Source organism: Typopeltis vanoorti, chromosome 9 (assembly GCF_054136105.1).
Source record: "Typopeltis vanoorti isolate ZY-2024b chromosome 9, IOZ_Tvanoo_1.0, whole genome shotgun sequence".
Classification (NCBI taxonomy): Eukaryota; Metazoa; Arthropoda; class Arachnida; order Uropygi; family Thelyphonidae; genus Typopeltis; species Typopeltis vanoorti.
In genome coordinates this window covers 145,593,677-145,608,871 of record NC_143557.1, presented here as the reverse complement: position 1 = coordinate 145,608,871, position 15,195 = coordinate 145,593,677, and the positions used below count along the sequence as shown (strand labels likewise).

General features: G+C 35.6%; 1 protein-coding gene and 1 pseudogene across 3 annotated transcripts in view; one reads left to right on the top strand and one right to left on the bottom strand.

The window, feature by feature from the left end:
• The window catches only part of Mvk (Mevalonate kinase), a 207,415-nt gene that overhangs the window by 177,141 nt on the left and 15,079 nt on the right, over positions 1 to 15,195 (bottom strand). For all 3 annotated transcript variants that reach the window (XM_090397738.1, XM_090397740.1, XM_090397739.1), the window contains exon 2: positions 11,818 to 11,965. In XM_090397738.1, the coding sequence (XP_090253864.1) occupies positions 11,818 to 11,965 (148 nt within the window). The remainder of the gene's footprint in view (positions 1 to 11,817; positions 11,966 to 15,195) is intronic.
• On the top strand, positions 12,887 to 13,694 carry LOC150103665 (serine/threonine-protein phosphatase 2A regulatory subunit B'' subunit beta-like; annotated as a pseudogene).

Below are 15,195 nucleotides of genomic sequence, written 5' to 3'. Positions count from 1 at the left end.
CAGTAATTCAACTATTTCTTCTTCTTCTGCTACCATCACCTCCTACCATCTGTATTCATTAAAACTGTCTTTCTATAATATTTCGTTCTTTGCAAATGCACGTGGCAAAACAACTCTGAGGGATTCCCTTTAGCTTGTTTCACTAACATCCTCTCATTTTGCCATTCATTACCACCTGAGTTACTCAGCGTTATATCTTTACTGCTTGAGACTACTAATCACATTTTATTCTTATACAGTGGTGCCTTGGTTAACGATGGTAATCCATTCCAGGATTACCGTCGTTATCCAAGGCACGATTCCCCATAAGATTTAATTGAAAATTGATTAATTTGTTCTGGCTCCTCCCCACAACCATAGTACATATTAAAAATGCAGATAAAACTCATTTAAAATGTCATAAAAATATGGTAAATATCATTTATTTATTATATATATCATTTATACCAGGGGTTCCCAACCTTTTTTGTTTCCTAGAGCACATTCTAAAATACCGATAGGACGACGGGCACCATCTATTTTTTCAAGCAAATGTTTTGAATTCGTTTGTTAAATGAATACATACAAAGTTTACATTATAATCAAATGTTTTATTACTTAAAAGTTTACATTATATAAAAATTTAAATATATATATGTAAGTTAGTGTCATCTTTGGCATTGCATTTCATTGGCCAGTGCTTCATAATTAGGAGAAAATGATGATATTCCAGTTCAGAAAGTGGAATGAACAACTTCGAATGCATGTCTACTTTACATTGTATGCGTTTAATACTCGTCATGTGTCATTAACGCATGCGTCATATAGCATGCCATGAATTGTTGCATGATTATTTCGAACTATACGGCACACGGTTGAACAGCGGTGGGCACACACAAATTGGTTGATGGGCGCCATGGTGCCCACGTGCATAGGGTTGGGAACCCCCTGATTTATACAGTATATGTATTTGCTACAAAAAAATTAACATTAATAAAATGAATTTTTCATGAAAACAGTTTTTAATTATCAATCTTCATCGGAAGGACAACTAGGCTCACTTCGGAGTTTTTTGACAAATGGACCTGTAAAGGAATGTGCCTTTAAAGGAATGCAGAGAACCGACCAGGGCTTCTGACCTAATATCCAATCATCACCTTCGCATAGTGCACCCTGTTGGGTATCTACTTGGATACTGAATGAACGAGGATGGGCTGGCAATTTGGGATTTAGCCAACCAAATTGTATTCTTATTGGTTAAACCAAAATAAAAAATGATGGTACAACATGACAAAATTTCATGCCAGCTGGGGCGTCGCCCAGTTAAACAAGGCCTCCGTTGTTTTCGCCAGGGAACCAGGGTGAACAGCGAAAAGCCAGCTACTGGAACAAATCTGAAAACACACCCCAACTCAACATCACCAGAGTTAAAGATCGATACTATTAACGTAAGAAGCCTGAATGGCAAAGAAATGGAGCTAGTAGAGGAATTAGATAAGTACCAGATCGACAAAATAGGGGTGACTGAAACAAAAAAGACCAAAACTGGTGAGATCTTTCTGAGCAATAAATACAAAATGTTATATTCAGGCAATGACAATCAAGGAAAAGAAGGGGTAGCCATAGTATTCAACACAAAATACGAGGCTAATCTTTTTGAATAGCAGTCAGTCTCAAGTAGAGTAATGTGGGCAAATATGAGAATGGGGAACTGGACAATGAGACTTATTTGTGCCTATGGTCCCATCCCACAGAAGGTTCTACTAAGGTAGAAGTGGAGGAATTTTTTGAGGCTTCAGAAAAAGCAATTGACACAATGAAAAATGTAAAGTTGGTCCTTGTTGGGGATCTAAATAGCAGAGTAGGAAATAATTGTGAGACATAGAAAAATATTTTGGGAAAATTTGGAGAAAAGAGCAAAGCTAATAATAATGGCAAATATCTGTTGGATTTCTGCTCAGGACATGGACTGGTTATTACTAACACCATGTTCCAACATAAAAATGTGCACAAATTCACATCGAGAGAAGAGGCAAGGAATAAGAAAAGTCTCATTGACTTTGTTATTGTTGATAGTGATGTTTTCTCCGTGGTGCAGAACACCAGAGTGTACAGAGGATTTGAAATTGGAAGTGATCACTATTTAGTCTTGAGCAAGATAAAATTGAATTTCATACTGAAAAGAATAACATGTAAGATAGTTTTAAAGTGAATAAAAGTTGAGCAGTTCTTAGATGTGAACCGTAGGCTAAAATACACAAAGATTATTGAAGAAAAAATGAAAGAGTTTGAGAACAGGAATCAAACCTTGGAGATTCAGTGGCAAACTCTGAAGAAAACATTGACTGATTCTGCAGAGAGGCATGTGGTGAGGTTGTCTGTAGGGATAAAAAAAATCAGAACTCCATGGTGGACACAGGAAGTTAAGAGGCAGTGACTTGTGCTCTCAGAGAATACAGAGACAAATGCAAGAATGCTAAACACTGTATAAAACTAGCTAAACAAAAGTCATGGAAAGACTTTGGCAAGAATATAGAAAATAAATATCAAGAAGGTGGCAAAATATTCTGGAGGTTGTTGAAGAAGCTTAGGAATGGAGAAAACAGTGCTGTAAAAGGAGTTAGAGATGATAAAGGTGACATGAAAACGGGAGAAAAAGATATCCTTGAAGTATGGAGTAATTACTTTGAAAAACTGCTAAATGAAACAAGCAGTGATGACAGCACAGTGGTAAAAAACACTGACCAGGCATGCGGTCAGGAATACATATCCATATATGTATTCCTGAAGTAGAAAAGCCATCAAAGACTTGAAATGTGGAAAGGCAGCAGGAGTAGATGATATTCGACCAGAAATGCTGAAGTATGGTGGTATAAGAGTCTTACAGTGGCTGCACTGCATAGTTCAGAAAGCCTGGACAGAGGTACGAATTCCCAATGATTGGAGTAGAGCTCTCATAGTACCCATATATAAAAAGGGAAATAAAACTACATGTGAGAATTACAGAGGTATTTCCCTACTGAGTGTTCCTGTCAAGATCTATGCAAGTATACTTGAGAAACGGTTGAGAAGAATTGTGGAAGAAAAGCTTGGTGAAGAACAAGCTGGATTCAGGCCAAATAGAGGCTGTCAGGATCAGATCTTCACTTTATGACAAATAGTCGAGAAAGCATGGAAATATAACAAAGATCTGTATTTAAGTTTTGTCGATTTGGAAAAGGCATATGACAAGGTGCCAAGAGAGAAGCTATTCAATACGCTGCAGTTATATGGTGTCAATGGGGCACTATATCAAGCAATACTTAGTCTTTATTTGATTTGTAAGTCAGCAGTTAAAATTGAAGGAAGTACAGGACGATTGTTTAATGTTTAATCTGGTGTGAGACAGGGATATACATTAGCCCCTCTATTATTCATCTATATGGATCACATTATGAAGGAAGGTGGTATTAAACATGATATCAAAATTGGAGATGTTAATGTCAGCTCTTTGCTTTATGCGGATGATGTTATACTTCTAAATAAATCGGCTACAAGTCTGCAAGATTCTCTGACTAAATTGAATAGCTGTTGTAATAGATATGGTATGAAGGTCAGCAATAAAAAGATAAAAACAATGAAAATAGGCAGAATCATTGAAAATGTCAACTGTGTTGTTGTGAATAGAGAACCTGTGGAACAAGTAAAACATTTCAGCTATTTAGGCACGATTTTTAGTGAAGATGGTAAATTAAATATAGAAATAGACAACAGAATCAGCAAAGCTGGTATGGTGGGAAGTCAATTGAATAAATTCATATAGAATAAGAGAGAAATTAGTCGGCTAAATAAGCTATATACAAGACAGTGTTCAAACCAGTTTTAACTTATGGATCCGAGAGCTGGGTCAGAAATAAAACACTTGACCAAAGACTAGAGACTACAGATATGAGAGTCCTGAGAAAGATTATAGGTGTGAACAGATGGCATCAATGGCAATATCATATTAAAAACGAGGATATTAGGAAAGAACTTGACATTGTCAGCATCTAGGAATAAGTTAGCAGGTGGTATGGTCACTTAAACAGAATGAGCGATGAAAGATTAGCAAAACAAGCGTTCTCTGCCAGGTTGGCAGCAAAACGACCCAGAAGAAGACCAAGATATAGCTGGATTAATGTGGTACCAAGTGCCTTAGACGATAGAAATATAAGATCTGATAATGTTGGAGTCTTGACAAGTAACAGACTGATTTGGAGGAAAATTGTAGATAGGAAATTAATAATGATGTAATTTTTTTCATGTAGTACTATCATATCCTGTACACCCCTTGAGGGTACATGGCAGGAATTTGATGATGATGATTGATGATGATGATAGACCTGTAAAAAACATATCAAGGGTTGTTTGCTTTGGCCTCTTTTTTAAAATGTTTCTGAAAAACTGCATGGACTTTTCATTAAATAGATCTGCAGTTCTGATAACCTCAGATTTATTTGGATTCCATTTCATAGCAACATTTTGAACTTCCTCCCACTTTGCCAAAATATTTTTGATTTCAGCAGTCATAATTTGTTCTTTCTCTCCATCCTCATCTTCAGATGAAATTTTCATTTCCTTTTCTTCACATTGCTGCTTGAAAAGTTCTTTTAACTCGTCAGTAGTCAGTTCTTAGTCATGCATCTCCAATAATTTTTCAACATCTTCTTCCTCTACTTCTAAGTTAAGATCATAAGCAGTTGCCACAATATCCTTTTACCAATTTGTGTCCTTCATCTGAAGTTTCTTCATTACCAAAGGAAGGACATAGTTTCCTCCATGCTGCTTTGAGACATAATCAACCTCTGCTACCTTTGAAATCATCATCATCTACCTCAGAACTTGATCCTGAAGTCTTCTTTTTCAAATCTTGTTAAATCTGTTTCTGACAGATTGCATTTTGAAATGTAGTATCGCCCCCTATTTCTCTTTCTTTGATCCAAATTAGTAATAGATTTTCCATTTGCTCAAAAAGAAGCCCTCTGACATTCGACCTTGAAGTTCCCTTAGCAACCTTAGCTACCATAAGTTCTTCTTTAGCCAAAATGGTTGATATTGTAGAATGACTGGTTTCATATATTCGAGCTAGCTGCATAACTTTCACACCTTCATGATGTTTTGCTATTATTTCTTTCTTCTGTTCAATAGAGAAAATTTTTCTTTTTTTTTACCTTCACTAGCTTTCTTTTTTGGGACCCATTTTGTCACATGGTAAAAAAAATTCACTCTATAAATAAAAGAGATATGCAAAATACGGTATTATTACAAATTGTACAACACTAAGACAAGGGATACAAAGAACATATCGTCACCTGAAAATAAAAGTAAAAGTTCAAAAAAAAAACTTTTTGAAATAAAAGTTAACAGTTAAATTCGAAACCTGCAGTTTTTGACTTAGAGCATTTTGCTTGTAAGGTGACAATATTAGATACAGCACTTACCATAACATACACTGATTAGCAGCTTATAGATACAACAATTATTATACAGATGAGATTTGATTTTGCCTTTTGATGGCAAATGAACAGTGACACGCACCCGCCGATTTATTGCCTATATGAACCAACACATAAATTTTCATCATAAAACGCATTTATAACCACAAATTTTAAAATAAAGCACAGTACACTACAAGAAAAGAAACAATAAACGGAAAACGTTGGCTATGATGGGTCAAACATATCGAAGCTTCACAGCTATGCCACGTGGCTGTTCTCTATTCAACGTCTTCCCACGCGTGGCTGAGTGCGATCAGAAAATTCCGGTTTTTTAGATCAGATAGAGGTTCACATAATCGAGAGTCGTTAACCAAGAGATTTTTTTCTTACAGCCACTCGTTGTTAACCAAGTATGTTGCTATCTGAGGCCGTTGTTAACCAAGGCACCACTGTATTTCTTTTATATATTTTCTTTTATTATTATTAACATCAGACCTGCATGGAATCAAAAGATTCACTATGCAAAGTCCCCACTTTCCCACAACAAGCATATCAAACTATGCCTTCAACTCATTCAATATTCCAGCACTCATCATACTCTCAGGCAATGCAGTCCACTCACTAACCACTATTTCCTCATTCCCGTGGCCATATTTTTTCATGTCTCCATAAAACATGATAAATCTGTAGCACATCAGTACCATGGCAAGCTATATGTAATTTCTTTTTATCATTTTTTATGACTTCTTTTCTATTTATATACTACCTAAGACCTCCAGCTTCACTAAGGTGAACTTATACTGCTGCAGTTGACTTCAGGGTACTGACTTGGTGTTTGGTGCTTTTGTCATGGTGTAGAACTGTGAGCATTATAACACTTCTTTGTAAACAATATTAGAAGTTTCATCATCCTCGACAAAAATAATTAAATTCTCAGGACTGCTAACATGAGAACATACTACATATAACTGTCCATATCCGAAACATTCAACTCTTAAAGCTAAACCTGCATATCTAAGGGCCTATCCTTGGACTTTATTAATCATCATTGCAAAGCAAACTCTTATTGGAAATTGCAACTATTTGAATTTATATGGACAATCTAATGGAATGAGGGGTATCCAAGGAATGAATACAATTTCTCTGATACCAGGACCTTTAAATATCAGAGCTTCTATCATATTCTGTTTCATTAATTTTACTATCACCCCTTTTCTGCCTATCAACCAATTTCTGCAACAACCCACAAATCTTCAACCTGTTCTCATAAGGTTCATTCCATAGACCTGCTATCATCTTGGTCACTAGCCTCTGAATCCTCTCCACCTCATCCCCATCAAGAAGAAACCCCCTGGCACCCAAATATGGGCACAGTAGTCAAATGGGGTCTTATCAAGGCTTGATATAGAGAAACAATAACTTGCTTGTCTCTGCTCGTCAAAGTATTCTTCAGTAACCAAGTGATTGATTTGATGAGCTGATTTAGCCACTTTTGCAATGTGCCCCCTAAACTTCAACTCCCTATCCACCAACACTCCCAAATCACTGGCTTCATGAATCTCCTTGAGTACAGTTCCACCAATGTGGTATACTGCTGCTAATCTTTTCACCCCAAAATGCATAACCTTACAATCCTTTCTTTTAGTGCATTACAATCCTTTCTTAAATGCATAACCTTACACTTTGCCACATTAAATTGACATCCTTTCACCTTAGCCTAGTCCTCCAATCTATCCAAATCGTCCTGCAAAAGTTTGACATCATGTGCATTCACTATTGCTCTACCCAACAAATATACTTGGTGAAATATTTATTACTCAAGAATTTACAATTCGCGTTTACAAAGGATTCAAAAAATTATGCCACCTTCAGTCTCAAAACATAATGCAAGATCCATATATTACTTCTGCATAATAGCACTCAAACGTCAAAGAAACTAAAAGCTGCGTACTCATTATAGAAGTTTATTACTGCAGAAGTTTATTGTTTCAGATTCTCTATGTTGAATTAGGTACAGCATCTAAATTTTCTAATGCTGAATATTCCAAAATGATGCATGCTTATGATTATTATTCCAAAATGATGTATGTTTATGATCATACATCATTATTATGTATGATAATGGATGATTTTTTGCAACAGAAATGGTGTTACTGTTGTTACTGAATACTAGAAAATTTAAGAGAACAAAACAATCCCTACCATTTGTATTTTGTATAATATGCAAACTTCATTGTACATGGTGTTCTTCAAATCAGAGTATATAGAGAATTTAAATGAAGACAGCTCTTAGCCATATCTGGCCTGGTAGGTAAGTATCCAGAAAATCTCTAGTTTTCAATGAACGCAATGTATGTTCGAATCCCACTCTGGTGTGGATGTTTATAGACATCTCTAAATAGTCATAAATATGACTAAATATGACTATAAATACTCTAAATATGACTTTCACTGCCTGGTGTAAGACCATCACTATCCTGCTCACTACGGATGCAAAGTGGTTTGCTACAGTTACACATTTAGTTTATAATGAGAAGTTCCTGGATTATTTAACACTGTCCACAGTATAAAATGTGCTATAGATTATTAACTTTTCAAGTGTGGGATTAACATTAAAAAAAAATCACATAACTTGTTCAGTACCTCAAACTTGGAGATTATGGAAATCAAAAGTAGCTTGATACCAATTAAGCAAGATATTTTGTTCTCTGAAAGCCCAATTCACAAATAATGATGTCAGCAATCCACTAGTACTCCAATTTAAAAAAAAAATCAGTAGAGTGTACTTACAAATTAAAGATACCAAGAAATAATATACAGTCATCCCTCGACTTACATCGGAGTTCCGTTCCATCAGGCATGACGTAAGTCGGTCCAGACGTAAGTCTATACATTAAATCAACAGAGTTATAGGGACTAGGGATTTAAAAGTAATAAATATACTGTCATTTTAATTTTTAAACCTTATAATAAAACTGTACTGTGTGTGTTAGTTATTATTCTAAAACAGAATAATAATATCCCAAATCATCCTCCACAATCACATCTTCATTACCTTCCCTATGTGAAAGACCAGGCTGCAGCTCTTCTTTGTTTCCTTGATGAAAATGTCCAGTGTGCTTCATTTATTCCTCTTCTTCTTTTCATCATAAATTTGTTTATAGCAAGCAAACGCATCAAGAAAATGCATATTTTCCTTTCTACTAATAAGTAGCATTCAACATTGAGGTCCATGTCTTCAACCATTTTGAGAACATCGCTAACTGAAGAGAACATTTCTGCAAGACCATTCACTGTGAATTGTCTAACTACCTCTCCTTGTTTCTCTTTTTCCTCTTCCTTTTCTCATTCTTCCTCTTCTACAACACATTGTTCCTCCAGTTTGACAAATTCTTTGTTGGTTAACTCCTCAGGGGCACTTCTTATGAGTTGAACTATGTAGTCATCATTCACTTCGAGATTCAGGTTATTTGCTAGGTCCATATTTCCTTTCACTCAATTTACAAAGGTCTTCATTTTTTTAAAAAAACTTCCAAAATTGTTCACAAACCTTTTTAATGTCTTTTTACATATGCCACTCATATTGAGAGGTCACTTCGTTCTAAGCCACAGCAATATTTTTAATAGCATGATAAATATTGAATGCTTTCAGAATTGCACGAGAATCTGGTCGTTTCCTTCATTAGCAGAAATGACTTGTGGAAAAGTTCTCCATAGATAATAAACCTTAAGCACTACTGAAACTCCCTGACCCATTAATTTGGATCAGGGAGTTCCATCAATGAAGTTGATGTTTGGAGGGAAAAACATGACTCTGAACTTGGTGAAGATAACTGATATAAGATGGATGACCTGGGGGATTCTCTATTAAATTAATAAAATTTTAAATTCTACATTTTCTTTCACATGATAGCTTTCCATTTCACTTGCATAACAGTTGATTAAAGCATCTGCAAACAATTTTTGAGACATCCACGACCTCTTATATCTCCGCTAATGAAGTGGAAGAGTATGCTTCCTAATGTTTTTGAAGGCTCATAGACTCTCACCGTGCCATATCACAAATGGTTTCAGTTTATATTCATCCACATCCCCCCCCCCTCCTAACAGAATTGTAACACAGTCTTTAAGAGCTCTGAAACCAGGCATAGATTTTAGCTTTTTGTGGATGAATTGTCTGCTCGGGCATTCTTTTCCAAAACAAGGAGGTCTCATCCATATTAAATATTTGCTGTGGCAAATAATTTTCCTCCGTAATAATTTTATCCAATTTCTCCACAAACTCCTTAGCACCCTTCTATCGGAACTTGCAGATTCACCATATATATCTTCACTTCATGCAGTGCAAAATGCTGCTTGAATCTCATAAACCAACCGGAAGAAGCATTAAATTCATAGTCATAATTGGGACCTGGTTTCTCCTTCAACATGTTGAAGAGACTTAATGCCTTAGCAGTTATGGTCACAGTGCTAAGAGGTATGTGCTTTTGGTTCAGGTCCTCTATGCATGATAAAAGTAGCTGTTCCAATCACTGATAGGACCTTGTCATTGCTTCATCACTATCGTAGTGTTTAAGGTTTATTATCTATGGAAAACTTCTTCACAAGCCATTTCTGCTAATGAAGGAAATGACCAGACTCTCATGCAATTCTGGAAAGCATTCAATATTTATCATGCTATTAAAAATATTGCTGTAGTTTGGGATGAAGTGATCTCTCAATGTGAATGGCATATGGAAAAAGACATTAAAAAGGTTTGTGCACGATTTTGAAAGTTTTGAAAAAAATGAAGACCTTTGTAAATTGCATAAAGAAATAGTGGGCCTAGCAAACTCATAGGAAGTGCCCCTGAAGAGTTGACCAACAAAAGAATTGATCAAACTGGAGAACAACGTGTTGCAGAAGAGGAAGAACAAGAAAAGGAAGAAGAAGAAAAAGAGAAACAATGAGAGGTAGTTAAACAATTCACAGTGAAGGGTCTTGTAGAAATGTTCTCTGCAATTAGTGATGTTCTCAAAATGGTTGAAGACATGGACCCCAACGTTCAACGCTACTTATTAGTAGATAGGAAAGCATATGATGCGTTTACTTGCTATAAATAAATTTATGATGAAAAGAAGGAGGAATAAGCAAAGCATATTGAACATTTTCATCAAAAAAATAAAGGTTACACCAGAAGAGCCGCAGCCTGGTCCTTCACATAGGGAAGATAATGAAGATGCGATTGTGGAGGAAGATTCAGGTGATTATTTTCCTGTTTTATAGCAGCAGTAACGCACAGTACAGTTTTATAATAAGATTTAAAAATTAAAATGACGGTATACTTATTACTGTTAAGTCCCTAACCCCTATAACTCTGTTGATTTAATGTATCGACTTATGTCCTACCTGATGGAACGGAACACCGACATAAGTCGAGGAATGACTGTATTCAATTGTTTGCTGATGATGCGAAATTAGATAGAGTAATAGTAAATCAAGGTGGTGATGATGTGGAGAGCATGCAGGAAGATTTAAATAGGCTATCAGTTTGTTGGTGTCAGTTTAATGTCGAGAAATGTAAAGTTATGCATTTTGGAATAAATAGATTACAAGCTGTGTATCACATTGACGGTACTGTACTCTAGGAAATCAGAGGATAGAATGAAGGTGTGTGGATGATTGCAGAAGTTGGTTGATAGCAGAAAAAGAGGTGATATGATAGAAACATTTAAGTTGCTTAAAGAACTTTATAGGATGGATGCAGGAGAAATGTTTCAGCACTTCACTAGAGGGACCAGAACAAGAAGTCATCCCTGGAAGTTGAATAAAGGTGTGGTCAGTAGGGATGCAAGGACTAGATTTTTTTGTTTGGAGAGTGGTGAATGAATAGAATAGGTTGCTAAAGTGAGTTGTGAGTGCTTTTTCTGTTAATGAGTTCAAGGAGAGGTATGATAGATTGTGTGAATAGACTGAGTCTCCCACGATGAGTCTTTGGACTCCATGGAGGTGCCTGTATCATAATAATAATAATAATAATTATCAACAGCAATATATCTCTCCCTCATGCTCCTCCTATCCTCAGAGAACACCATATTCTTTCATTTCTATTCTTGTTTATCCCATAAAGTGAACTTACTTAATCAATCTGACAACTTCCCTCCCTTATTTGTGGTACTCCTGGCATTTGTAAATAAACACTGCATTCATATTTGGCTAAACAGTCAGTTCAATCCATGCCACTTATGCACACCCATCCTCCCAAAAACTATGAAAAAAAGAAATAAAATACATTAATGTAAATTGGGAAATGTTTCTATTAGTCTGAACTTCAAGTGTTCAGACTAATAGAAATTCACTATAAAAATTTGAAGAAAAATGAACTGTACTAAAAGTTACAAACCAGAAAAAAAAAGTGGTATTTCTGCAATTTCTGAAACATCCCAAGCCTTTTCTATTCCAAGATCTTTCAGGTGAAGTTTGACTGTATTTGATTTGGAAAACTTAAGCGACAAATTGGTATACAGATTTATGCTGATTGCAATGGCTTTCTGAAATGAAAAATTTAATTAAGAATAATAAATTTTTATAAAGTTTGTATTTTGCTATAGTTTTATTTCCATAAAATTATAGCAAAATACAAATTCCTGGTTAAAGTTGCAAAAAAATTTCCAACTACAAGCAATATTCTCTATATTATTCAATATGACCAGATGATTCAGGCCTTTTAAATTTGACAATAAAGCAGGTGTGAGAAAATAATGTACAGTGTATTTCAAGTTGAGGGTTTTGAGTAGTATAAATGTTAAGTAAACTTGAATCCTTTATTTTAATGTAACATGGTGATAATTTCAATAAATTGTGGTGACTACTACCATGTTAAGAATAATTAACTTTAATTTCCTTTCAACTTTAGTCCGTGCAGTTAGCCTAGTGGCCTTGCGCTTCGTAACCATATGCCTGGGGAAGGAGGAGTGTCCCAAGTTCGATTCCCATCGAAGACGTGAGGAACTTGAGGATCTTCCTTAGGCATAGCAAAGTTAGCCAGTCTTGGGTGCGGGCAGTAGGGTTTTTTCCGCCAGTTTATCTGCCATTTTTCATCCTGCAAGCAAGCTAACCGGCCCTGTGAACATATGCTTCTACAGCCAAAAATTATATCCCCCCCCAGCAGTAGACTAGGCAACAGGTCAGTTGGGAGTGGTGCTAACAAGTAGTCGCATCTAAGTAACACGCAGACCCTGCATAGGAAGCGGGAATAACGCGTAGTGAAAGAAGAATTTCCTTTCCACTTTAATTTGGAAAACTTCTGGAATGAAAATCAATCTAAGCAAAACAAAAACAATGAAAAGATGAGGACAAAAATTCAATAATCTTAGAAAATTATAGGTAAAAAAATTTACATATCTTGGCAGTCTTGTCCTCATAATTTTGAAAACTTGGAAACAATGAAATACTTAATAGGATGGTCTAAAATGAATAATCAAAGCAATTTTCTTCAGGTCCTCTCTCTTTTAGAAGAGGAAGAAGATATCAACCAGATAACAGAATATTTCTCTTATGAACATTTTTATGTAATCTACTGTAAGTTTTGGGAGTTAGATAAGGACCATGATCTATTCATTGACAAAAATGATTTGAAAAGGCATAATGATGGAGCAATTTCTTCCAGAATGATTGACAGAATCTTCTCTGGTGCAGTTACAAGAGGTCAAGTGCAAAAGGTAAGATGAGTTATACAGAGTTTGTATGGTATCTCATATCAGAAGAAGATAAAAGGCATCCAAGGAGTTGAATATTGGTTTTGCTGCATGGATACTGGATGATGATGGTTATCTGTCCATATATGAATTACAGTATTTTTATGAAGAATAACTGCAGCAACTGCATGGAAGCTTTGGGATTTGAAACACTGCAATTTAAGGATTGCTTATGTCAAATGCTGGACATGGTTAAGCCACAAGTTCCAGGCAGAATCTCACTTTCAGATCTTAAGAAATCTAGGATGACTTCAATTTTTTTGACACATTCTTCAATTTGGAAAAATACTTAGACCATGAGTAGAGGGATCCATTTGCTTCACAAAGGCCAAAGCATGATGGTGAAGGTCCTGAGATGTCTGATTGGGATAGGTATGCTGCAGAAGAATATGAATTATTAGTGGCTGAAAAGGGGATGCTGAACATCAGGATGATATCATGTATGAGAAGTATGATCAAGAAGAGGATGACCTCTCTCCAAACCTAGACAAATTAGCACACAGAATAGTGCAACCTCTTGGTAGCTCAGATATAGAAGATGATGAGTATGATTATGCTGATTACCATTATTAAAAGCTACTCTCTCTAACGAACATAATTGCACACACATTTCTTGCCAAAGAAGAGCTCTTTGTGAAGTGACTTATGAATACAAAAGGGGGAAAAAGCAAGACAGAGGAAAAAAAAAACAATATAGGGTATTAAGTAGTCATATTAAAAAAAAAAAAGTGAAACATTACAGTTCCTGTGAAAAATATGTGCAAAGATTACAGCTCCTGGATGTAAAAAGAATAAATTATATTTTGAAATAAAAATTACTGTGTGGATAAGGCTTTCATCTGGATGAGATGTACCATACTTTTATGTGTAGTGCATTTTTTTAAATTTTTATTACAACACTGTCTGTTTAGTGGCAAAGTGTCTCTGGTTTATTCACTGGCATGAACTAATGATGTGAACAAACTGAATGATTGGACCATGGTTATATACCATAGTGAAGACTGGAATAACTCTATGAATACTTGCCGCATAAAATGAACAGTTATTTTATTTGATAATGAAAAAATATTTTTACTATGTACATATATTTATTGTCTTCAATCATAATTTTTTTTAAAAATATCTTTTTAAAGTGTGTATTTATTTTAACAGGTCCATAGTGAAATGCATTTCTTTCATTTTTAATAAGTTATGTGTATATAATAGGCATAAGGTTAAATAAGGTAGGTGTGAGATGGATGAATAAAGAGATTAAGCATGCAATACAGAGAAAAAGGGCATTGTGGAGGCAGCATAAGAGAAGTGGAAGTAACCAATTTCATGAGGTCTACAAAAGACCAGGCAAGGAGGGTGACTTGGTTGGTGAGAGTAGCTAAAGAGAGGTATGAGCAGCAGTTAGCTAATGAAGACAAAAAAGAATCCTAGGGAGTTCTTTCGATATGTAGCCAGCAAAAGAAAGAATGATTATGGAAGGATGACATTGATTGGAGGAAATGGTATAAAGACAGCTGTTGCAGAATGTGTGGTGGAGATACTTAATGAGCAGTTCATAAAGATCTTTCAATCTTGTGAATGTGACTTCATGGAGAGATTAAGAGCAGTTGATGATGGGGAGGAGAGACTGACTGTAAGTGAGCAAGAGGTGTTTGGGGAGTTGAGTAAACTAGATGTAAATAAGGCTGTGGGACTTGATAATATATCACCGAGTATTCTGAAGGAATGTGCCAGAGAGTTGACACCTGCCTTGACATATTTTTTTAATACAAGTCTTGCACTTGGTCAAGTTCCTAAAGAGTGGAAAGAGGGCAAGATTGTGCCACTTCATAAAGGAGGTGATCGAACTCAAGCATCAAACTATAGGCCTATCTGTGTGTGTCAGGTGTTGTGGTTAAGTTGTTGGAGAAGCTTGTGAGAACGAGGATCCATAGTTGGGTTGACAACAATGGTATAATCTTTGACAGACAGCATGAATTTGCTAAAGGGAGGTCATGTTTTAGTAATCTACTTACTTATTACAATAAAGT